Source organism: Anomaloglossus baeobatrachus, chromosome 4, assembly GCF_048569485.1.
Source record: "Anomaloglossus baeobatrachus isolate aAnoBae1 chromosome 4, aAnoBae1.hap1, whole genome shotgun sequence".
NCBI classification, from domain to species: domain Eukaryota; kingdom Metazoa; phylum Chordata; class Amphibia; order Anura; family Aromobatidae; genus Anomaloglossus; species Anomaloglossus baeobatrachus.
In genome coordinates, this window is record NC_134356.1 from 62,678,507 (window position 1) to 62,704,850 (window position 26,344).

Consider the following 26,344-nt stretch of genomic DNA (forward strand, 5'->3'; position numbering starts at 1 on the left):
GGAGTGTTTGTAAAGAAATGTGTACAATTCCTACAATTTCTATCAGATATTTTTGTTCAAACCTTCAAATTAAATGTTACAATCTGCACTTGAATTCTGTTGTAGAGATTTCATTTCAAATCCAATGTGGTGGCATGCAGAGCCCAACAACTCGCGAAAATTGTGTCGCTGTCCAAATATTTCTGGACCTAACTGTATATGTCTCCATTCTGGTATATGTCTCCATCCTGGTATATGTCTACGTCCTGGTATATGTCTCCATCCTGGTATACGTCCCCATCCTTGCATATGTCTCCATCCTAGCCGCATCGTGGTACATATGATCACCCATCATGCCAGATACAGTCAAAAAACAAAAAAAGAAAAACAATTATAGTCACCTTTTCTCCTCTCCCCGATGTCCTCTTCCGATGCTGACAACCGACTTCAGTGTGTAAGTGGCACAGTGCATGACATCAGTGTCATGCGTGCCCACTTACACCGCAGACATATTAACTGCTCCACATGCCCGGTATTAGGAGCATGGGGAGCAGTGAATATTCAGATTCTTTAATAGTGGCACAGGTGACCACCCAGCCACTACAGGAAGCCGGCTGTTGGGTGGTCACGTGTGCTGCTATTAAAGAACATGAATATTCCTGCTCCCCACGCCCATAACCCTCCCACTTCTCATCACTGGCTTCAGTACAAAGAGGTGGGTGGGATTATGGGTGTGGAGAGCAGTTAATATTGAAATCCTTAATCGGCTGCCTGCACATTGCAGTGCAGAGACTCGACAAATCTTTGTGCTGCAATGCATTTCAGCTCGGGTTAGGAGTCGTGTAGCCTGCTGCCATTGGCCACACACCACTTGTTTACATCCCGAGGCTGCTGTGACGGGGTATGTCTGAGGCTTCATTGTGTAGCTGAAACTACATTTCACATTGGTTGTACCTTTTGGAAAGCCGCATGTCGCCATCATCTTTGACAGGCCAGGACCAGACAGCAGTGTAAACTGACACGGAGACCAGCTGTTCTTACTAAACAAACTTTTACTCTTTTACTAAACAGTTTCCACAGTTACTCCGTACTCCGGCTCCTTCAGTTTAGAGCCACTCGCCCGAGGGTAGGTATCTTGCCTTCAAGTTGTTCCTGTCCAATGGTTCAGTAAGGGCCGCTTTACACGCTACGACATTGCTAGCAATTGCTAGCGATGTCTAGTGCGATAGCACCCGCCCCAGTCGTTGTATCATTATCGCTACGGCAGCGTCACACGCACATATGTCACGCTCCCCGGGTCCTCGGCTCCCCTCCCCGGGTCCTCTGCTCCGCTCCCCGGGTCCTCAGCTCCGCTCCCCGGCTCACCTGCCACGCTCCCCGCTCTCCAGCCTCCGGTGCCCGTCCTTCCCAGGCCCCCTGGTCTCCGATCCCGGCGTCCGACGGCTTCCCAGGTCCTGGCCGGCTCCCCTGCGTCCTCCTCTCAGCTTCCTTCCCTGGCTTCTGGCACCCGGGCCGCGCGCATGCGCATTAGGGCGCGCGCGCGGTCACTGACCCTTTCTTAAAGGGCCAGCGTCCATTAACAGGAAATGATGCAGAACAGGTACAGGGTATAAAGGGGTTATTGTCCAAGGGGGCGGGGCCTGATCTTCGTGTTTTCCCAAGCTAGGAGTCAGGTCTCCTTGTGTTTTGTGAGATACTTACCTCTCTATCTTCTAGAGCCGATCCTGCATCGCCATCCGGTCCTGCGGTACCTCGAACCCCGAACGCTGCCCATCTGCCATCCTGACAGTCCGTACCATCTCGGATCCCTGCGGTGACCCGTCATCTCGCTCCAACGGTTCCGGACCCCGCCTGACACCATCACGGCTTCCGAACCTGAGATCCGTCACCCGGACCACCATCAGTGACCTCGTGGTCCCAGGGACTTCTCCGTATTCTCCCAGTGCACGGACTGTCCTGCTACCTACAGTGCTCCGGCTGCCGGACTCCTTTCCCTCATCCGGGAGTTCAGCCCAGTGGATCCACCTCCAGGGTCTACCCGTCCATCTGGCCCTAACAGTAAGATCAGGCCATGGATCCCGCCGAAGCACTAGCGGCCTTGCATGAGGAACTCCAACGCCAGCGTGAAGTTCAGACCCGCATGCTGAACTTTATGACTTCTGTGGACACCCGCCTGACCACGCTACAAGCGGCAGTCACGTCTTCAACATCCCGAGCCTCCACTAGTCAAGCCACGACCCCCGCTCCCGTGGCTGCCTCTTCGGATGCTTCCAGACTGCGTTTGGCCTCACCACCCCGGTACGCCGGAGATCCCAAGACCTGCAGGGGGTTTATAAACCAATGCTCCCTCCATTTCACGCAGCTGCCACATCTGTTTGCCTCCGACCAAGCCAAGGTCGCCTTCATCATGTCTCACCTAGAGGGCGAGGCACTGGCGTGGATGAACCCCTTGTGGGAGAAGGAGGAACCTATGACCAAGAACCTCCAGGAGTTCCTGCAGGCCTTTCGCAGCACCTTTGACGAACCCGGACGCGCCTCCGCGTCTGCGTCATCACTTCTCCGGTTACGTCAGGGAACACTGACGGTGGGTCAATACGCCATCCGTTTCCGCACCTTGGCATCAGAACTCGGGTGGAATAACGAGGCCCTAACCGCCGCCTTCTGGGAAGGACTATCGGGTCGAATCAAAGATGAGCTGGCTGGACGTGATGTACCGTCCACCCTGGACGCCCTGATTACCCTAGCGACTCGAGTGGACATACGCTTTCAGGAGCGGTCCAAAGAGGTATCCCGTGAGAGACGTCCGGTACGGCATTCCTCTCCTCCACGGAAGCCCGCCGTACTCCAGTCAACGGCCTCTGGTGTCTCCGTCCATGAGCCCATGCAGATCGACCGTGTGCGACAGTCTGAACAACGTCGAGCAGAGCGGCTCGCCAAGGGTCTCTGCTTTTACTGCGGAGAGGGCACACACCTGCTACGCGCCTGTCCAGAGAGGCCGGGAAACTCCAAAGCCTAGGGTTGGTAGGAGAGGCCACCCTAGGTGCTGGGACTCTCTCAGACCCAGTTACATGGACTGTGCAAGTAACAACGGGAGAGACGCGGTTTACGGCTGAGGCGTACCTCGATTCTGGGGCAGCAGGCAACTTCATCCAGCAGGCCACGGTGGACAAGTACCGGGTGCCTGTTACTCCACTCGACAAGCCCCTCGTGATTGCCTCTGTGGATGGGAGACCTCTCTCTGACACCATCTCCTGGATCACCAAGCCGCTTGAACTGCGTATCGGTGCTCTGCACACCGAGAACATCGCTCTCTACGTCCTCCCACATATGTCACATCAAATTCTGCTGGGCCTTCCCTGGTTGCGGACACACGAGCCTTCAGTCAGCTGGGGCACTGGCGATATTACTCGATGGGGGTCTTCTTGCCATGAGAGGTGTCTGAAGACCATACAACCCATCCGGCGACCTCCGGTTCCCGAGTCCCTACCGGGACTGCCCTCAGCCTATTGGTCCTTCGTGGACGTCTTTGACAAGAAGGAGTCCGAAGTACTTCCACCACATCGTCCTTACGATTGTGCCATTGACCTGCTCCCGGGAACTACACCACCTCGAGGACGGATATATCCACTCTCTCCAGCCGAAACAAGGGCCATGTCTACGTACATCACAGAGAGCCTGGCTAAGGGATTCATCCGGAGATCCTCCTCTCCTGCTGGAGCAGGCTTCTTCTTCATAAAGAAGAAAGAGGGTGACCTACGCCCATGTATAGACTACCGGGGATTGAACCTGATCACCGTGAAAAACAAGTACCCCCTGCCGCTCATCCCCGAATTGTTTGATCGGCTCAGAGGAGCTCGTGTGTTCACCAAGTTGGATCTTCGGGGTGCCTACAACCTGGTCCGTATCCGCTCAGGGGATGAATGGAAGACCGCGTTCAACACTCGCGATGGGCACTACGAATACTGCGTGATGCCCTTCGGCCTGTGTAATGCACCAGCTGTCTTCCAAGAATTAGTGAACGATGTGTTTCGGGACCTTCTCTACGTCTGTGTGGTGGTATATCTGGACGACATCCTTGTCTTCTCTCCGGACCTCCAGACCCACCGAGAGAACGTGCAACTGGTTCTACAACGACTGAGAGAGAATCGTCTGTATGCCAAGTACGAGAAGTGCGTCTTCGAACAGTCTTCTCTCCCCTTCCTGGGGTACCTCATCACCGATACCGGACTGCAGATGGATCCCAAGAAGGTCTCCTCCATTCTCAACTGGCCTCCTCCTTCTGGACTGAAGGCAATCCAACGCTTTCTGGGATTCGCTAACTATTACCGCCAGTTCATTCCTCACTTCTCGGCTCTGACTGCTCCTCTCTCCGCCTTGACCAAGAAAGGGGCTAATCCAAAGGACTGGTCACCTGCGGCCGACGCCGCGTTTGGCGCTCTAAAGCGAGCCTTTGCCTCCTCTCCTGTACTCCACCGTCCAGAGTTAAACCGCCAGTTCACCTTGGAGGTGGATGCCTCCTCCTCGGGAGCCGGAGCAGTGCTCATGCAGAAGTCCTCCTCCGGGAAGATGGTGACGTGCGGTTTCTTCTCCAAGAGCTTCTCCACGCCTGAACGCAATTACACCATCGGTGACCGAGAGCTATTGGCGGTCAAACTGGCTCTGGAGGAATGGCGCTATCTTCTGGAAGGAGCAGTGTACCCTGTCATTGTTTACACGGACCACAAAAACCTGGAATACCTGCGGACTGCTCAGCGACTGAACCCACGGCAAGCCAGGTGGTCCTTGTTCTTTGCCCGGTTCGACTTCCAGCTTCATTTCCGACCCGCAAACAAGAATGTACGCGCTGATGCCTTGTCTAGGTCTTTCGTGCCCATGGAACAGGAGGAAGAGACATCTCAACCCATCATCTGTCCAAGCAAGATTATTCCGGTGACTCCTGTCACCCTGGCCCAGATACCGCCCGGGAAGACCTATGTCTCTGAGACAGACAGGCAAAAAGTGTTACACTGGGGTCATGCCTCGAAAACAGCCGGTCATGCAGGTCAGAAGAAAACATGGAGCGCTATTGTACGTCATTACTGGTGGCCATCCCTGCGCACGGACGTCGCCTCTTTTGTCTCTGCCTGCTCCTCCTGTGCCAGGAACAAGACACCCAAACACCTGCCATACGGCCGTCTTCTGCCTCTGCCCATACCCTCAGTTCCCTGGCAACACATAGCGATGGACTTTATTACGGACTTGCCATTGTCCTCCGGACACACAGTCATATGGGTCGTGGTGGATCGATTCTCTAAAATGGCCCATTTCGTTCCTATGGCTGGATTGCCCTCTGCTCAGGAACTCGCGGACGCCTATATACATCACATCTTCCGCTTGCATGGCTTCCCATCACACATCGTGTCCGACAGAGGAACTCAGTTTACCTCCCGCTTCTGGAGGGCTCTCTGCAAACATCTGGGAGTGACTCTAGACTTTTCATCTGCCTACCATCCTCAGTCTAATGGCCAAGTGGAGAGGATCAATCAAATATTGACATCTTTCTTACGTCACTACGTGAACGCCCATCATGACGATTAGTCCACGCTTCTTCCTTGGGCAGAATTCTCCCATAATCACCACATCAGTGAGTCGTCCTCCAGCTCTCCCTTCCATGTCGTTTACGGACTCCAGCCCTCCGTCCCATTGCCGGTATCCCCTTCTTCGGATGTCCCTGCTGCTGATACTGTAGCCCGTGACTTTGCAACCATTTGGGACTCTGTCAAGGCGTCCCTTGGGCGTGCTTCCCTACGGATGAAACGACACGCAGACAAGAGACGTCTGGACCCTCCGTGTTTCTCTCCTGGAGATCTCGTCTGGCTTGCTTCCAAGTACGTCCGCTTGAACATACCATCATACAAGCTGGGTCCTCGCTACATCGGGCCGTTTAAAGTCCTCAACAAGATCAATGAGGTCTCCTACAAGCTACAGCTCCCGGCCACGATGAGGATACCCAACTCATTCCACGTCTCCCTGCTCAAGCCGGTTGTCCTTGGTCCCTTCTCCGCTGCTGCCAGTCCGGCTCCTCCACCTATTGCCGATGACGACATCTATGCGGTAAGGGATATCGTGGCCATGAAGACCGTACGGGGTCGACAGTTCTTCCTGGTGGACTGGGAGGGGTATGGTCCTGAGGATAGGTCCTGGGAGCCCAGGGAGAACGTGGGCACTCCTCTGATCCGTGCCTTCATGTCCCGGTTGCGGGGAGGGGGGCGTGGGGGGGGGGGGTACTGTCACGCTCCCCGGGTCCTCGGCTCCCCTCCCCGGGTCCTCTGCTCCGCTCCCCGGGTCCTCAGCTCCGCTCCCCGGCTCACCTGCCACGCTCCCCGCTCTCCAGCCTCCGGTGCCCGTCCTTCCCAGGCCCCCTGGTCTCCGATCCCGGCGTCCGACGGCTTCCCAGGTCCTGGCCGGCTCCCCTGCGTCCTCCTCTCAGCTTCCTTCCCTGGCTTCTGGCACCCAGGCCGCGCGCATGCGCATTAGGGCGCGCGCGCGGTCACTGACCCTTTCTTAAAGGGCCAGCGTCCATTAACAGGAAATGATGCAGAACAGGTACAGGGTATAAAGGGGTTATTGTCCAAGGGGGCGGGGCCTGATCTTCGTGTTTTCCCAAGCTAGGAGTCAGGTCTCCTTGTGTTTTGTGAGATACTTACCTCTCTATCTTCTAGAGCCGATCCTGCATCGCCATCCGGTCCTGCGGTACCTCGAACCCCGAACGCTGCCCATCTGCCATCCTGACAGTCCGTACCATCTCGGATCCCTGCGGTGACCCGTCATCTCGCTCCAACGGTTCCGGACCCCGCCTGACACCATCACGGCTTCCGAACCTGAGATCCGTCACCCGGACCACCATCAGTGACCTCGTGGTCCCAGGGACTTCTCCGTATTCTCCCAGTGCACGGACTGTCCTGCTACCTACAGTGCTCCGGCTGCCGGACTCCTTTCCCTCATCCGGGAGTTCAGCCCAGTGGATCCACCTCCAGGGTCTACCCGTCCATCTGGCCCTAACAACATACCTGCTCTGCGACGTCACTGTGACTGCCGAACAATCCCTCCCTCAAGGGAGAGGTGCGTTCGGTGTCACTGCCACGTCACAGCGACGTCACAGAGACGTCACTAAGCGTCCGCCCAATCAAAGCGGAGGGGCGGAGATGAGCAGGACGAACATCCCGCCCACCTCCTTCATTCCTCATTGCTGGCAGGACGCAGGTAAGGAGATGTTCCTCGTTCCTGCGGTGTCACACATAGCGATGTGTGCTGCCGCAGAAACGAGGAACAACATAGTTACTGCAGCAGCAACGATAATTGATAGCAGTGGGGAATGTCACCGATTAGCGATTTTGAACGTTTTTGCAACGATTCAAAATCGCTAATAGGTGTCACACGCAACGACATCGCTAACGCGGCCGGATGTGCATCACAAAATCAGTGACCCCAACGACATCGCTTTAGCGATGTCGTAGCGTGTAAAGCCACCTTAACACCCGAGGATCACACTATCTCACTCCGGTCTCTACATTGCAGTTGTTGCGAATCGCTCACTACATACGGCCTTGATGACCTGTCTATTCTATGAGGAAACAGTCACTTACCCTATGAGATAACCTCTCCCATTGTGGGCCAGTCCCACACACAACTAGTTCTGTCCCTGCAGTCTGTTAGGCTGCCTCTCTGTGAGTGACAGCAGTCTAAGCCCACATGCCTATATCACACTTCTTTCTCCTATCCGCCTACTTGACAATTAGGTCCTTTGATGTGACAAGCGCTGCGATGTGCAGATCATGTGATGTGATATATACTATTTATCGATCTGCACATCACAGCGCTTGTCACATCAAAGGACCGCACTGTAAAGTAGACGGAGAGGAGAATGAAATGTTATTTGGGCATGCGTGCCCAGACTGCTGTCACTCAGAGAGGCTGCCCTGCCCTCATCAGTGACGTGCCCTGCTCTACTCCGGTCTCCAGACTGGAAGGATCAAAGCTAATACATCAACATAGGAATATACAAGCCGCAGAGAGTTCAGCTTGAAGGAACCACCGGAGGCCCCGTCGAGGCTGGGGGTTGTAGTCATGTGTCCTCCGGCTGGTCCGCTTCATGAAAAGGGGAATCTGACTGTAGGGGTGGTAGTGGTATGCTGACTTTCATCTCTGTCTGCATTCACTCTCAGCAACAGAGAGACAGACTCCAGTTTTTCTTTAAATCTCTTTGCTTTATTCTCTTTGCACATATCCTCCGTTTCTAAGACAGGGCATCTTTCCTTCTCCAAACATACCAGTTTTCTTGCTACTCTCACTATTCCGGCTGAAAGAGCTTTCTATCGGCCTCTTGGTTTACCGGTCTCTCTCCCTGCGAATACGGGTGTTCTGGCCATGCTGACCTCCCTCTTCCTGGGGAACCTCAGCAACATTCCTTCTTTTGCCAGTCCTCAAACAGGGCAACCTTCTTTCCTTCAGGACCCGACTATCCTCCACTCCGTGTTGCTTTGCAGCCTCCTGCCTCCTTCCTTGTCTCACCTTCATTACTCTCTGATCTCCTTCCTTCATCCTTCTCACTAATTCCCTCTCCACTCTGCTAAAACTCTCCCTTCCCCCCTCCTGCAAACAACTATGGGGACCCTGTGCCCTCTAGTGATGAACCACAGAAACTACACCCGAACCTACCCTTCTATCTAGCTCCTGTAACCCCCCCTTACAAGCTTATAGGAGCAGGGTAGGTAGCACAAGCATATTAGGAAACTGGTCATTAGGAGTAGTTAGGACAAATGAAAGGGCATCACATTAGTAGTGGAAAACCTCTTTAACCTCTCACCTACATTCTTATGCAAACATTATCAACACTACATTACTATATCTTACATTAGCAAACATTCCTGTATATCCTACATAAACATTCTATATAATGTTTCTATCTAATACATTGCTATTTCCCTGCATAACATTCCTGTGAAACAGTCCTATACACAACTCAACTATATCTTAAATTATACATGACATCTTAAGACACACTACTACATAACATTCCTTACATCTTCTCTTAGCTTACATTATGCATTATACATGAAACCTTTACATGACATTACATTATTTACAATGCTACATGACACAGTACACACTACAATCCACCAGGACACTTGGTGTATTCAGGGAGGAATGTGATTTCAGTCCTTAGGCCTAAGCCACACGGCAGGAAAATCGGAGCAAGTGGAATGCGATAAAACATCGCATTCCACTCGGACCAATATTAGCCTATGTGTTATGATCCGGAACCATGGAAGATCACAATGTATCACTGGCAAAAAGGTGACAAGGTGACAAGCGCTCGCCGGCCAAATGATCCGACGTCACCTCCTTCCCATCTTACCCTGCAGCAGGGCAAGATGGGAAAGAGGTGACGTCGGGTCATCTGGCCAGCAAGCGCTTGCGCAGAATGCTGGAGGAAGAGGGGAAAGTGCGGTCACGAGGTTATGGGCGGCACTTGCTGATGACACTCACAGCGCCGCCCATAACCTCGTGCCTGCGCAAAACGTCACCAGCGGTTACACGTGCACACAGTGCACAGTCCCACTAGAGTCGCACAGCGCATGCGCGGGACCACAGGCGCCCAGGGGCGGCGTCCTGAGATATGAAATTCAGCGTTAGGTGGCGGCGTAAATCTGCTGGAGGAACAGAACGGTCAGCAGAGAGCCCGCCCCCATGGACGATTCTCAAAATTTACATAGCAAAAGGTAGAAGTTTATAAAGTATTTAATTTGGTTTAAAAGGGGCCACAAAAAGTACAGGAACCTTGCTAGAATGCAGCCCAGGAGCTGCAGAAGGGGAAACTTTTAGGTTTAAAGCAAAATTTCTGATGACAGGTTCCCTTTAAAATGGAATTGGTCATTAGATTCTTGCTGTCCAAACCACGGGCAGCCTGAATCCATGAGTCTTGTTTCATGAATGCAGCCAGGTTTCTTTTACTTTTTGCAGCATTTCAGAGAAAATCTAGTTTGATAAGCCATCAAGGGACTATAGGGAGAGACCTGACTAGTCAGATGACGCCCCCAGCTGGCTTCTCCCAGTATTGCTCCAGGTGATTGACAGGTATCTCCCTATGTACACATAGGAGAGGCCTGTCAATCAACTGGAGCAGAGCAGGGAGGAGCCAGTCAGGTGGCCACGCCTCTTCCTATAATCCCTATCCCGTTTATCAAGCTATGCTGCGTTTCACAGTAAAACATACCTGACCACAATCGAGCAGCCAGACTCAGCGTTTTGGACAGCATGAATCTAATGACTGATTTCTTTTAAAAATCATACATATTTTTTTTTTTATAAATTATTATTCTTAAACATAGAGACCCATGAGGAGAAACCAGGTTATTATAATATTACTAGTGACTACTTTACTGGGACAGTGATAACTGCCAGGGAGGAGCGATTCATGCAGCCATTTGCCATTTGCTTTTTCTGCTGATACTATTTTCTAGTGGAATAAATGTCTTCATGTAAAATAAAATCTATGGATAAATTCTACAGATCTGATTTTTTGATGTTTTGACACCTTAGGTGTTAGTAGTCACAATAGATATGATTTACAATGAGAATGTAAATTATCACATCACTAACATTGCATAAGAATTTTTTTGGACAGCTTTTAATGTGGAGCCACATTGCCACCTAGTGGCAGATTAGGTTACCTACACTATGTCATACAATTTCCCAATATATTCTTTACATTTTAAATGACACTATATTAACCACCAGAGTGTCAGCCAGTGACTAAATTAAAGTAGTCATCTCCTCAAGGCATAAAAAAAAAGGAATAGAACAGCTTCTAATTTCCACAGCTCTGATTTCTTCAACCCCTTTCATGCAATCAGCTGTTACTTTGGCATGCAAAAGTTTGGCACCCCTGGTCAAAATTACTGTTATTGTGAACAGTTATGTAAGTTGAGGATGAACGGATCTCTAAAAAGCATAGTTCAAGATCACATATTTCCTTTGTATTTTAGGAGAAAAAAAAATAATCTTTTACATTTTAAAATTAACAAAAAAGGAAAATGGGCAGATGCGAAAGTTTGGGCACCTTTCACGGTGAGTACCTAGTAGCACCCCTTAGGCAAGTATCACAGCTTGTAAACACACTTTATGTAGCTGCCAAAAGGCTTTCAATTCGTGGATTTTCATCGATTCTTTCTTTGAGACGTCTTCCGGTCCTGAGAGATTGCTGGCTCGTCTTCCGGTCCTGTGAGATTCCTGGCTCGTCTTCCGGTCCTGTGAGATTGCTGGCTTCTCTTCCAGTTCTGTGAGATTGCTGGCTCGTCTTCCAGTTCTGTGAGATTGCTGGCTCATCTTCCAGTTCTGTGAGATTTCTGGCTCGTCTTCCAGTTCTGTGAGATTGCTGGCTCATCTTCCAGTTCTGTGAGATTTCTGGCTCGTCTTCCAGTTCTGTGAGATTCCTGGCTCATCTTCCACGTCTGTGAGATTTCTGGCTCGTCTTCCAGTTCTGTGAGATTCCTGGCTCGTCTTCCAGTTCTGTGAGATTCCTGGCTCGTCTTCCAGTCTCTGAGATTGCTGGCTCGTTTTCCAGTTCTGTGAGATTCCTGGCTCGTCTTCCAGTTCTGTGAGATTCCTGGCTCGTCTTTCACTTCTGTGAGATTCCTGGCTCATCTTCCCGTTCTGTGAGATTCCTGGCTCGTCTTCCAGTTCTATGAGATTCCTGGCTCGTCGTCCAGTTCCGTGAGATTCATTGCTCGTCTTCCAGTTCTGTGAGATTCCTGGCTCGTCTTCCAATTCTGTGAGATTCCTGGCTCGTTTTCCAGTTCTGTGAGATTCCTGGCTCATCTTCCAGTTCCGTGAGATTCCTGGCTCGTCTTGCATGCACTTCTCTTTTGAGGTCTAGCCAGATGTTTTCAATGATGCTCAGAAAGGGCAATCGACAAACCTTAAGCTTGCGCCTTTTGAGGTCGTCTGTGGGGGATTTTGACATGTGTTTGGGATCATTACCCATTTGTAGAAGCCATCCTGTTTTCAACTTCAGTTTTTTTACAGATGATGTTATGTTTGCATCTATAATCTGTTGAAATTTCATTGAATCCATTCTTCCCTCTACCAGTGAAATGTTCCTCGTGCCATTGGCTGCAACGCAACCCCAAAGCATGACTTATCCATCCCCATGCTTAATGGTTGGTGAGATGTTCTTTCCCTGAAATTGTGTGGCTTTTATCTCCACAAATATCTAATCATCATTGCCACCAAATAGTTCTATTTTAACCTCACCAGCCCACTTGACTTGTTTCCAAAATGCATCTGGCTTGTTTAGATGTTGTTTTTCATACTTATGACATTGAATTTTAGGCTGCAGACACATTAGTGTATGGCATCTGATGCGAGAGCAATGGATGCGATATGCTAATGACTCTCGGCTCAGGTTCTGTTGTGAGCGTGAGCCGAGTGTTATGCAACTGTGACTGGATCTTGCGATCGGGTCACAGCTGTGAAGCTGAGGACGGGCGCTGCGGAGGAGAGGGAGGGGTTAATCCCCCCATCTCCTCCATTGTCAGCCTGTGCGTATATCGCACTGCACTGGGATGACATCCGAGTGCAGTCCGATGTTTCTCTCAAATGAATGGGTGTGAGTGATACGGCTCTCGCAGACAATCGCAGCATGCTGCACTTTCCTCAATCCGTTTAGGGCTGAGAAAAAAATCGCTGATCTGAGCTGCAGCATTGTCTAACATGGGGCCGAGTGCAATGCAAGATTTTCTCGCATTGCACTCGTCCAATTTATACGCTCGTGTGAACGTACCCTTATGGTGAGGACTCAGGTGAGGTTTTCTTCTGATGACTCTTCCATGAAGGCCATATTTGTACAGGTGTCTCTGAACAGTAGATCAATATACCACAACTCCAGAGTCTGCTAAATCTTCCTGAAAGTCTTTTGTAGTCAGACGGGGGTTCTGATTTGCCTCACTAGGAATCTTATGAGCAGCTCTCACAGAAATTTTGCTTGGTCTTCCAGACCTTGTGTTGACCTCCACTGTTCCTGGTAACTGCAATTTCTTATTATCATCTAATATATTGCTATCTTCTTGTAGCTTTCTCATGCTTTGTGGTCCTCCATCATTTTCAGAGTGCTAGGCAGCTGCTTAGAAGAACCTATGGCCGCTGTTTTATGGCACAATGTTAGAGGACGCTGGGTTTTTATAAAGCTGTAAAATTGGCATCACCTAATGATAGTGAGCAAGCCATAACCATAACAGGCTAATTAAGTTCTGAAAATATGGTCAAAGATATCTGAACACACAAACCTCCAGGGGTGCCAAAACGTTTGCATCTGCCCATTTTCCTTTTTGTAATTTTTCAAATGAAAAAGATGATTTTTTTTGTTTTACTTTTGTCTAAAATACAAACAAAATGTGTCATCTTTAATTTTATGCCTTTTAGAGATCATTTCATCTTCAACTTGCTTAACTATTCACAAAAAAGTAATTTTGACCAGGTTGCCCAAACTGTTGCATGCCATTGTAAACCTGAGTGTGCTTCATGTAGCTATTTATTTCCCCTCCAGTGGCCACATGTAGAAGTTACAGACCATGTAATCGGGCTGGCTGGTATATTTCAGTCTGGGGAGAAATCACAAGGCAGTGGCCCTCGGGTTGTGGCAGCACATCGTTAGGCTGCGTATTTTTGGCCGCTGCCTCCTGTGAACTTGACAGTTCCTTAAATTTCTTGATCCATTAGTCATTTTTTCCCTTATATTTTCCAGATCCATTTGCACCTATCAGAGCCTAGTCTACTGACTTTTGTCTCATTGCTCCCAGTTACCCATTTCTAGTGTTTCACTATCTACTTTTCTGAAAATTCGAACCGATGATTCTTATGACGATATTGATGTGTGTAAAATGCTAGTCTTCCTTGTTCACTTAGGGAAGCAGTGACATCAAACATCAAAGATAGGTCTCCAGTTATATATTTTTACTAGCTGTAGTACCCGGGCGTTGCCCAGGATAGTAACTGTCTCTCTGTCTCTCTCCCAGTCGCTGTCTGTCTGTCTCTTTCCTTGTCTGTCTGTGTCTATGTCTCTGTCTGTATTTGTATCAGTCTATCTGTCTCCATCTCTGTGTCTGTCTGTCTCTATCTCTGTGTCTGTCTCTATGTGTGTGTCTGTCTGTCTCTCTCTTTCCCCTTCTGTCTCTTTCCCCGGCTGTCTCTTTCCCGGGCTGTCTCTTTCCCGGGCTGACCACCGACATCTTATTACCTCACACATAAGCTTCTGATACTAACAGTTTATTTTGTTCCTATAGCAACCACTGACAGTTGCTATTAATAGCCAGTAGCTCCCACCTCCATTCAGTATAATGAAGACAGGATTTTGGAGACTAACTGTAAAGCGCAGGGTTAAATTTTCCCGTCAAAACGTAGTCTATAACGTTCCCTGGGTCACATGGGGCGTCTATGCAAAATTCGTTATTGTAAATGCGACGGTGAAAATTCCTTTAGCGGACACACACACACACACACACACACACTCAGCTTTATATATTAGATTGTATACAGGGGTGAACACAGACAGCAGTGGGCCCCAAGTGCAAAAACAGAAGCCTCTTAAAACATACCTGCCCGTTCATATAAACCTATTGAAAGCAGTGGTCTTCCTGCCTGCATTTTCCACAAGTTAAAACTGCTTTTGCTGTACATCCCAGTCTAATATGTCCAAGAATTGTCCCAATTCTCATGCTCTATAACCTGCAAACAACTCTATTTGAATGGATGATTCCACTTCATCAGCATTCAGCCAGCACTTTAAGTGCTGGAGCTTCATTTCTTTACTTCTCCGCATACAAATCATCTGTCACTGTCCAACAACCTGGCTCCCCCATGCATGCGTCGATGTCTGGCAATGTAACAATGCACAGAGTGGCTAGGTTGGCCAGTGTGGAAGCACCTCAAAGTGACTTTGTATTTTGGCTTTTAGAGGAGGATCCCATGATGTCCTTTTCTTTATGATCAGCTGTAAAAGTGGTTAAAATATAGTTTAATGGTAATTACTCAAATACTGGACGCGGGAAAGAGAATAGTTTGCTGGGGTTAGAGTCTTTCTTCCAAAGCATCTCTTCATTATGGCTCATGGAGGTGTTTTCCGAGTGGTCTCAATGGTGGCTAGATGCTTTCTAGGACATATGCTCTGGATTTCACAACCCCTGGAAGTTGCAAACTGAGAAAAGTCATTAGCTTTGTTACTTAGTGGGTATGGAATACTCTAACTCTGCCCCTCGAAACTAAAATATAGTACCCATAGTGGTTTACTAATGCATCCAAAAAGACAATACGACAAATATTAATTAAAGAGGCAGAATACTCCTGTATATGAACTCTCATCATATCGTACATCTAATCTACCACTTTTCTTTTAGGCACAGCAGCAGCCTGTGGGATTTTATATCTATTTGCTCGGTATCGCTACTTTACAGGTTACAGCGGTTCATCACAGGGCAGGTAATGTACTGAATTTAATATCCTATATAATAGTTTCTTTCAAATACTCACATTAATAATGCTATTATGACGATGACCACAAATTGTATTAGGTTCAGTGTCAGTCTGCCCTGCAGAAAACCATACACATACACTATATGGAGAAAAGTCCTGAGACACCTCCACATTGCACCTACAGAAGGTTCTATGATCTCCCATCCTACATTCATTATCATTAATATGGAGTTGTTTGCTCTCTGCTGCTATAATCGATTCTACTTTTCTGGAAAAGTTTCTTCAAGATTTTAGAGATGTCTGTAGGAATTTTTGCCCATCAATCTGCAGCTTGTCACGGGGCGGTAGTCATGAATGAGGGATTGACTCCTGATGCCCCAGCACGCTACATGAAAGGGCTGGGTGTGTGGACTTGTGTAGTGTGGGCCATTTGCCCGTGCCATGGATAAATGGTGATTCCTTTTCACAAGGTGACCACCAGTTCTTTTAAAAAAAACAGAACTCAACAGTTCACCTCCATCAACTACTTCATACACTAGATAGTGGGCACATATTTACCAACATGTTTCAATTGTACAAGGCATATCAAGGCAGATTCTCAGTTCCCACTGGGTTGTTTCCTATCTTACTGGTTCGGTGAGTCCCAGCACAGCCAAGCCTAACACAACAGTCCAACTCGTGATGGTCACTTTCTCTTATATCTGTTCCATGTCCAATCTCCTAGTAGGGAAGCATTTTGAGGGTTCTGTCACTATGGCCAGACTAGATCCTTGACAGCCTAGACGTTTCCATATTCATGTCTCTTCTTCTCATAGTGGACGGGTGTAAAGCATAGCCACTAGCGTCAGAGCAAAATCTTGTGCTCTTGGTAAGCTGACTTACTTCACACATCAGTGAGCATTAATTTGTTAAGTTGATGGTTAGGGGCCTGGCCACTAGAGTCCTGTCCTCTAGCTCCTATTGTCAACGGTGGCTCTGTTTGAGAGCGGTCTCCAGTTTCAGAGTTGTTCACAGTCTATGTCTCGGTCAACCCTCAAGGATCACACTATCTCCATTCTGGTCTCCTTCCTTTATTTGCTGCAACAAGTCACTCACTGCATATGGTTTTCACTACTTATATACTGTACTATATGTCTGTCCCACACTGGGTGCTCACTAATTCTTTCTAGAAGGAACCGTCCCTTACCCTATCAGCTAACCCATCCTCTTTTGTGGTAGTCCTAACACTTAACTACTTCTTGCCCTATAGTGTTAAAATTACATGTAAACTAGCTATACATTATACATCACGTATCACAGTATCAGCACTATATAACACAGAAACACATTGCAATACATCACATTACATTGCAATACACATAAAAGAATATTTACAAAAGACGATGACACCATTCACATTACACTACACAATGCTATTGGTGTCTTCAGGGGCAGGAACGCAACAGCAACAGTCCATTACTCTTTCACATCCAGAAGAGCATTTGTGAAATCAAACATTGATATTGGAGGAAAAGGCCAAGGTCACAATCTCTATTCTAGTTCATCCCAAAGGTATTGGATACGGGTGAGGTCAGGTCTCTGCAGAAGGTAATGTTCTTCCATATCATACTCCCCCAACTGTGCCATTATGGATTTTGGTTTATGCACTGGGCACAGTCATGAAGAACAGAAAATGGCCTTCCCCAATCTGTTCCCACAAAGTTGGAAGCTACAATTTTCCAAAATTCCTTGGTATGTTGAAACATTAAGATTTCTCTACACTGGAATTAAGGAGCCAAGGCTGACCCACCTTATATTATACTCCCCTATGGGGCGGTCCAGTCTATGGGGCGTCACCGGTTTTGATCCGGCGCCTCCTCTATTTTTGCGATCAGCGATGTCCTTCTCTGCTTCCTGTGAATGGCGTGTTCTAGATCAGCCAAGCAGTGTTCTTCATCACGCTCCTGCACAGACGCACTTCTCTCTGCCCTGCCAAGGTCAGAGAAAAGTACTGTAGTGCGCATGTGCGGGGAAAGGCCAAAGAGCACCGATGCATGTGCACTATAGTATTTTGCTCTAGCCTCTGCAGGACTGAAAGAAATGCGTATGCGCAAGAGCGTAATGAAGAACCCTGTGCGGATTACGAAAGATGAGTCATCCACACAAAGCATGAAGGAGACCGGTGATCAAGAAGAAAGGAGGCAGCGGATCAAGACCAGAGACACCCATCAAGGTCAAGTTGCAGTTCAACTGAAGGTCTGGGGTGCTGGGTTTCTTTTTATACATATGTCGTGGGCAGGGAGGATGCCGCCACCGCTGCGCCCTCGCTGGCGCTCGGGTCCGGCGCTGCTACTGCTCGGTGGCTCGAGCGGTGGGCCAGATCCGGTGACTCGAGCGGCGCTCCTCGCCCTGACAGTGAAAGGGGTGACTTGGGTTTGGGGAGTTGGTCCGTGACGCCACCCACGGTTTGTGGTGAGGTTGGGACACCACCGCTGCTCTGGACGGGGATCCCGGGAGCGATGACAGGGAGCAGCCGAGATGGTTCTCTCCCCTCCGTGGGTAGGGGGGTTGGTGGTCCCAGGGCCCGGTGAGGTGGGAAGGGGAGGCAGGGTTGGCGAGGTGCAGGGTCGCGGGGGCAGCGCGGTGCCAGACGGCACGGTGGTACTCACTCAGCCAATGATGGATACAGAGTCTCCGGTAAAACAAACGGCTGGATGCATGGGTCCCGCAGCTGGCTGCGGTAGCTACTCCTGGTAGGTTGGGGGTGGCTGCCTTTCCCTGCACCTGTTGTGTATCTTCGGTCCCGATGGCTTCCCACCGGTAACCCGCTCCCCAGCTTGGATATGGGTCAGAGGAGCCCCTTTTGCCCGCAGGCTCTGGCCCTGGGAATTCTAACTGTGGCGGTAGTTGTATTTCCCTTTCTCGGTTTGGACGGTTGCCTTCAGTCGGGTCTTTGCTGTTAGGAAACCTCGGAGGTTCCGTTCGCTAATGGATTTTACCAGTTTAACGGTGAATCCAAGCCTGGTCGGGGTCCGTAGGACCTGCCGGTTTGTGCTGGCTTCTCTTTGCTCCCCGGTTCGGTACCGGCGGGCCACCACCCGTCCCCGGTCCTACGGTTCCGCGTCAATCAGCCTCTCCTGCAGACGGCCACCACCGTCTGCCAAACTTGTTCTCGGTGCCCGGGCCATGCACACGGACACGGTCAGTCTGCTCCTCTACTATTTTACTCCTCACGCTTTCACTCTCTGAACTATTCTGACTTCCTTTCCCGCCTCCAGGACTGTGAACTCCTCAGTGGGTGGGGCCAACCGCCTGGCTCCACCCCACCTGGTGTGGACATCAGCCCCTGGAGGGAGGCAACAAGGATTTGTGTGTGACTGGTGTGCCTATCTCGGGGTGTGGGGTGTGTTGTTGCAGTACCTGTGATGACCTGGCTTGTCCAGGGCGCCACACATACCCACTAATTAATCGATCATTTTGTGAGCACCTATGAGGATGTAAACTAGGATTGGGCGCATTATATGACAAGGCGACAAAACGTTTGTCTTGCCAAAATCTGACCTTTCTGGGTTCATTAAATGATCAATATTTCAGCTTTGCAGCAACTTTATTTTCATAAAGACATCAATTTTTATTAAAGATTTACATGTACAAAAATCTAAAAACACATGATTCATTAATCAGAAGGTATAAGGAGGACCTCCTTATACCTTCTGATTAATGAATCATGTGTTTTTAGATTTTTGTACATGTAAATCTTTAATAAAAATTGATGTCTTTTTGGAAATTTACACTCCTATGTGTATGTGGTTCTTTTGGGACTCATACATTATTTGTAGTCTGTTGATGGAGTTATTCCACTTATTTTTCCATACATAAGGGAAGTAGATGAAATTACTACTATGATATTGCAATTTTTCCCTTTGTCCTTGATCTTATTCATAACTTTATTTTCATAACCTAAACCAAATTTGGGAGGGTTTTAGCTTTCAAAAGAGTAATTTATGAAACCAATGGATGAATTTAAAGTCAGGTTATAATCTTTTATTTACATAACATGGATAAGCCACAGAACTTCTGTCAGGGACTGTACATCAGCTGGTCAGGATGGCTGCGGCAGCAGTCAGTATGAAAAGTTGCAGCAACAGCAGACTGAATCGTAGGAGCGGCCAGTGTGCATAATTGCAGCGACCGATATCATAGGTGCGGCTGGTCTAGATGGTTTGTGGCAGCAGTCGGTATGGACAGTTGCAGCAGACTTGACATGCACTAGAACACAGATAAGAATCAGTTATATAGCACACAGCACAGTAATAGCAGCGGCGGCATAAAGGAACCTGAGAACTAGCAAAGTATAGACCACGTTTCCCAGGCAACTCCCTTAAGAGGAGGGTGCCTTAAATACTTGATGCCTCTCAGCAGTAGGCTGAGAGGTACTTCCGGGTTACTAGCCCTTTAATGAAAAGGGCATGTCTACGTGCATGCCCTGAGGACACTCCCAGAAAGGCTGTGCAGCGTGCACAGGCTCCAGAAGACAGCAGCAGGGACCATCGGCTCAAGCGGGAGAGAAGAGCAGGACAGCGCAGGGCCCGCCGGTAAGGGCGTTACATTTTGTTTGTTCTTTAGCAGGATACATGTTTATAATCGACTAAATAAAATTCTTTGCATATTTATTTTTTTAATGGTAATGGTTATGCCTTTTATCTCTGTTTTTTTCTGGCTACCCTTGTAAGGATTACTTTGGTCGAGGTATTCCATTAGGTGTGTGTGAGGTTGTTTTTTGTAAATGTTTCCCACTCAGGTCGCATACCCTCAGATGATACAGGAACCCCAGATCTAACTTGCAGATAAGGAAGGATTCTGTCCTTTACATAAAAGTAAAGTGAACTTTACTGTTGGAACTGATAAAACACATAAAGTAAGTAGCAGGTGTAAAGCTTGTTGTTCACATCTTATGTTTTATACAGAGGCACAGGTATAGCGGTCAGCAATCTGTATATAGGCCACCAACTATACTTGTCTTTTCCCGATGTCTCCTATGTTCTCACAATTGCGTCCTTCAGCTTTGATTGATGTGGGTGATGCATCTTATTTCATCCACAAAGGGCTGTAATTCTCACACCTGCGCAGTTGATGCACAGCCCTGCACAGTTGATGCACAGACCTGCGCAGGCGCACTTTGCTCTGCTGCTACTGGCGCATGCCTTCCCTAAGGGCTGCTTCTCACTTGCGAGTTTCTCGCAGTAGAGCAATGCGAGAAAATCTCGCATTGGAATCGGACACATGTTAGTCAATGATTCAGCTCGCATTTGCAATTTTTTTTCTCAGTCCAAATCGGACTGAGAAAAAACACCGCAGCATGCTGCTTTTTTGCGAGTTTCTACTGCGAGTCTCTCCAATGCAAGTCTATGGGAGCGTGTAAATAATCGTATGTCACGGGACGGGCACTCACACCATCCTAGTGACATGCGATTTTCAAAATACATTTCTCGCATGTTTCCTAAAACACTGGAAACGAGTGATGTCTCACAATGTCTGTCAATCACTATTCTCTGTCAGTCGGTCTCTCCCTCTCGGTCTCTATTCTCTCTCTGTCAGTCCGTCACAATCTCTGTCCCTCTCTCACAGTCTGTCGGTCATTTTCCCCTCCTCTCTCATACCATTCCCCGATCCCCGGCGCGGCGCTGCACGGCATTCACACTGCTCCGGCGGCTTTTACTATTTTGAAAAAGCCAGCCGCTCATCAACCCCTTCACGACCTTGGACGGATCTTTTCGTCCAGGATCGTGTCCCGTTAAGCCCCGCCCCCTGCCACGGGCAGGCGGCGGCGGTCGGCACACATATCAGCTGTTTTCAACAGCTGACATGTGTGCCTGCTAGCCGCGGGTGGAATCGCTTCCACCCGCGGCCATTAACCCCTTAAATCTTGCTGCCAAAGTCTGGCAGCAAGATATAAATGCGCGCGGCCATGTTTTTTACTTACCGCCGCCCCCACCGGAAGTCACGTGTGTAATCACGTGACTATCGGTGGTTGCCATCGTAGCACAGGGTCATGTGATGACGCCTGCTGCTATGATGTTTCACTTTCGTTTTCCTTCGGCCGAGACCAGAGGGAAAACCAAAGTGACTGAATCTGCTGTTTACAGCTGTATTGCTGTGATCAGCAGATAGATAATAGCGATCGGATTGCTGATCGCTATAGCCCCCTAGGGGGACTAGTAAAATAAAAAAAAAAGTGAAAAAAAAGTTTTAAAAAATAAAAAAAAACAAAAAACCTAAAAGTTCAAATCACCCCCCTTTCCCCCATTGAAAATTAAAGGGTTAAAAAATAAATAAATATACACATATTTGGTATCGCCGCGCTCAGAAATGCCCGATCTATCAAAATATAAAATCAATTAATCTGATTGGTAAATGGCGTAGTGGCAAAAAAAATCCAAACGCCAAAATTACGTTTTTTGGTCGCCGCAAGTTTTACGCAAAATGCAATAACAGGCAATCAAAACGTAGCATCTGCGCAAAAATGGTACCATTATAAACGTCAGCTCGAGACGCAAAAAATAAGCCATCACTGAGCCAAAGATCCCAAAAAATAAGAACGCTACGTGTTTCGGAAAATGGCGCAAAACGTGCGCCACTTTTATTGGACAAACTTGTGATTTTTTTTTAACCCCTTAGATACAAGTAAACCTATACATGTTTGGTGTCTACAAACTCGCACCGACCTGAGGCATCACATAGATACATCAGTTTTATCATATAGTGAACACGGTGAATAAAACATCCCAAAAACTATTGTGCGATCACACTTTTTTTGCAGTTTTTCCACACTTGGAATTTTTTTGCTGTTTTCCAGTACAATATATGGTAACACCTATGGCTTCATTTAAAAGTACAACTCGTCCCGCAAAAAACAAGCCCTCATATGGCAAGATTGACGGAATAATAAAAAAATTATGGCTCTCGGAAGAAAAGGAGCAAAAAACAAAAACGCAAAAACGGAAAGTGCCCGGGGGCTGAAGGGGTTAAACAATCTCGTATTCCCTGCTTTCCCCGCCCACAGGCACCTATGATTGGTTGCAGTGAGACACGCCCCCACGCTGAGTGACAGGTGTCTCACTGCACCCAATCACAGCAGCCGGTGGGCGTGTCTACACTGTGCAGTGAAATAAATAATTAAATAATTAAAAAAAACGGCGTGCGGTCCCCCCCCAAATTTAAAACCAGCCAGATAAAGCCATACGGCTGAAGGCTGGTATTCTCAGGATGGGGAGCTCCACGTTATGGGGAGCCCCCCAGCCTAACAATATCAGCCAGCAGCCGCCCAGAATTGCCGCATACATTAGATGCGACAGTTCTGGGACTGTACCCGGCTCTTCCCGATTTGCCCTGGTGCATTGGCAAATCGGGGTAATAAGGAGTTAATGGCAGCCCATAGCTGCCACTAAATCCTAGATTAATCATGTCAGGCGTCTCCACGAGATACCTTCCATGATTAATCTGTAAGTTACAGTAAATAAACACACACACCTGAAAAAATCATTTATTAGAAATAAAAAACACTAACAAATTCCCTGGTTCACCAATTTAATAAGCCCCAAGAAGCCCTCCATGTCCGGCGTAATCCAGGATGGTCTGGCGTCGCTTCCAGCTCTGCTGCATGAAGGTGACCGGAGCTGCAGAAGACACCGCCGCTCCTGTCAGCTCCACGCAGCAACTGAAGTCAGCCGCGTGATCAGCTGAGCTGTCACTAAGGTTACCCGCTGTCACTGGATACAGCGGTGGCCGCGGGTAACCTCAGTGACAGCTCAGCTGATCACGCGGCTGTCTTCAGTTACCACGTGGAGGTGACAGGAGCGGTGGTGTCTTCTGCAGCTCCGGTCACCTTCATGCAGCAGAGCTGGAAGCGACGCTGGACCATCCTGGATTACGCCGGACATGGAGGGCTTCTTGGGGCTTATTAAATTGGTGAACCAGGGAATTTGTTAGTGTTTTTTATTTCTAATAAATGATTTTTTCAGGTGTGTGTGTGTTTATTTACTGTAACTTACAGATTAATCATGGAAGGTATCTCGTGGAGACGTCTGACATGATTAATCTAGGATTTAGTGGCAGCTATGGGCTGCCATTAACTCCTTATTACCCCGATTTGCCAACGCACCAGGGCAAATCGGGAAGAGCCGGGTACAGTCCCAGAACTGTCGCATCTAATGTATGTGGCAATTCTGGGTGGCTGCTGACTGATATTGTTAGGCTGGGGGGCGCCCCATAACGTGGAGCTCCCCATCCTGAGAATACCAGCCTTCAGCTGTATGGCTTTATCTGGCTGGTTTTAAAATTGGGGGGGACCGCACGCCGGTTTTTATAATTATTTAATTATTTATTTCACTGCACAGTATAGACACGCCCACCGGCTGCTGTGATTGGGTGCAGTGAGACACCTGTCACTCAGCGTGGGGGCTTGTCTCACTGCAACCAATCATAGGTGCCTGTGGGCGGGGGAAAGCAGGGAATACGAGATTGTTTAATGAGCGGCCAGCTTTTTCAAAATAGTAAAAGCCACCGGAGCAGTGTGAACGCCGTGCAGCGCCGCGCCGGGGATTGGTGAGTATGAGAGAGGGCTGCTAACTTCAGTCACTCAGGGGATTAGCGGTCACCGGTGAGTCCTTCACTAGTGACCGCTAATCAGGACGCGGCACAGACAGAGCCGCGGTATGACAATGAAGTCGAGTAAAGTTCACCCGAGTTCATTCTGATCGTGCGGCTCTGTCTGTGTCTGCTGTCATCTGCCATTCAGCTCTGCTACATGGCTGTCTGTGTCTGCTGTCAGCGGCCATGTAGCAGAGCTGAATGGCAGATGACATAGTAAAAAATACGCATTACACACGTATTACACACGCATTACACACGCTAGTAAAATCATTAATTTATTCAGAAAAAGCATTGCACTTGCGTTGCACTCGGACCTAACGTGAACTAAAATCAGCCAGGTTTTTTTCAGCCCAGTCGGACCGATTTTACTCGCATAGATGTGTTTCCAGCCTTAATCTCCAAAACCTCCTTCCTACTGGAGGGCTTGCTAAGGGTAACTCTTTTTTTATTTTTTTTTTAACCTTCTGCCTTTAATGTTGTTTTCACTTTTCCAACACATTTGTAGTTACTGGCATTAATCACACATTAAGCAATTGCATAAAAATAGAAAATCATCAAATAAATAAGCACAGTAGCAATGTCTTCGGGGGGAGGGGGGGTGTCAGTCATCTCCTCACTCCTTTATGTTCTGACTTCTATTGAATATATCTCAGACGGAATAATTAATGAACGGCACAGTACAGAATTCTTCAGAATTATTGTTTCATGAAAGATACAAATGTTTACTACATCAGACATGCCAGGAGAGGACGCTGCTCGTCTTTAAGAAACAGCCCCAGGCTTCTTTTTTAGACTAAGTTGCCTGCAAAAACTCTTGACAAAGTGTTGCTGAATAGTCAGAAGCGGAATCGATGTGTCAGAGTTGGGGACAATATTTGGACTTTGGCCTGGATTCTGTGTTGTTGTCATCTTTTATTTTTTGGCTGTGGTTCTTCATCCGCCAGCAGCGAGGAAAAACATCCCATCAGATAGTCCCGGTTAGTGTGTTTTTCAGCAGCACCAGCTGAACTTCTTTTCCTGATCATTTCCTGCTACTTGTTTGTCACCTCAGGCCACAAACCGCTTACTTGACCCACAGCCGTCCAGCGCCCTCCTCTGACCGGTGGCATTCAAAATAATGAGAGCAAGGGATCAAGCATACAGTTGAGAAGTGTGAATGAGTCACTAACAGTACTCACCACGCTCTATGACTGCACCTCAGCCTTGGTTCCCTCCCAACATTCAACTATATTCGTGTCTTTAAGACACAAATATAATTAACTAGCTGTAGTACCCGGGCGTTGCCCGGGATAGTAACTGTCTCTCTCCCAGTCTGTGTCTGTCTGGCTGTCTCTGTGTGTCTGTCTTTCTGTCTGTGTGTCTGTCTCTTTCCCTGTCTGTCTCTGTTTGTCTGTCCCTTTCCCTGTCTGTCTCTATCTGTTTGTGTGTCTTTCTCTATCCATGTCTGTCTGTCAGTGTCTATCTCTGTCTGTCTCTGTATCAGTCTCTGTCTCTCTCTATGTCTGTGTCTGTCTGTCTCTATCTTTGTGTCTGTCTGTCTCGTTCCCCGTCTGGCTCGTTCCTCGTCTGTCTCGTTCCCCGTCTGTCTCTGTCTCTTTCCCTGTCTCTCTCCCTGTCTCTTTCCTTGTCTGTCCCTTTCCCTGTCTTTTTCCTTGTCTCTGTCTCTTTCCCTGTTTTTGTCTCTTTCACTGTCTGTCTCTTTCACTGTCTCTGTCTCTTTCCTTGTCTCTGTCTCTTTCTCTGTATGTCTGTCTCTTTCCCTGTCTGTCTCTTTCCTTTTCTGTCCGTCTCTGTTTGTCTCTTTTCCTGTCTGCCTGTCTCCGCCCCACCTGGTGTGGACATCAGACCCTGGAGGGAGGCAACAAGGGTTTTGTGTCTGGCTAATGTAACTGTCCGGGGGTGGGGGTGTGTGAGTTTTTTGTCTGTGGCTACCTGGCTAGTCCAGGGTGCCACATTGGACATCATACTGAATATAGGAGGCAATGGTGGACATGATACTGTATATCGGGGTTGTGGTGGACATTATACTGAATATGGGGTGCTGTGGTAGATATCATACTATTTAAGGGAAGGAAGTAGAGGACATCATATATGGAATTTCTGCTTTGTCACCCACTTTGTATCACATTCTATTCCGTCTTGGCCTGTTACTTTTAAAAGTTTGTAAAGTGCTTAGGGCCGTGCAGCTAGGTGTCCTGTCCCAGGCCTAATCCTCTCTCAGTCACTT

At 48.4% G+C, this 26,344-nt stretch overlaps 1 protein-coding gene and 1 long non-coding RNA gene across 2 annotated transcripts in view; one reads left to right on the forward strand and one right to left on the reverse strand.

Moving 5' to 3' along the window:
- LOC142301214 (leukotriene C4 synthase-like) overlaps nucleotides 1–26,344 on the forward strand; it is a 132,757-nt gene that overhangs the window by 97,838 nt on the left and 8,575 nt on the right. The window contains exon 5 of the mRNA XM_075342242.1: nucleotides 15,411–15,492. Within this exon, the coding sequence (XP_075198357.1) occupies nucleotides 15,411–15,492 (82 nt within the window). The remainder of the gene's footprint in view (nucleotides 1–15,410; nucleotides 15,493–26,344) is intronic.
- Nucleotides 1–26,344, reverse strand: part of LOC142301215 (uncharacterized) — a 125,344-nt gene that overhangs the window by 16,879 nt on the left and 82,121 nt on the right. The gene's annotated exons all lie outside the window — the stretch shown is intronic.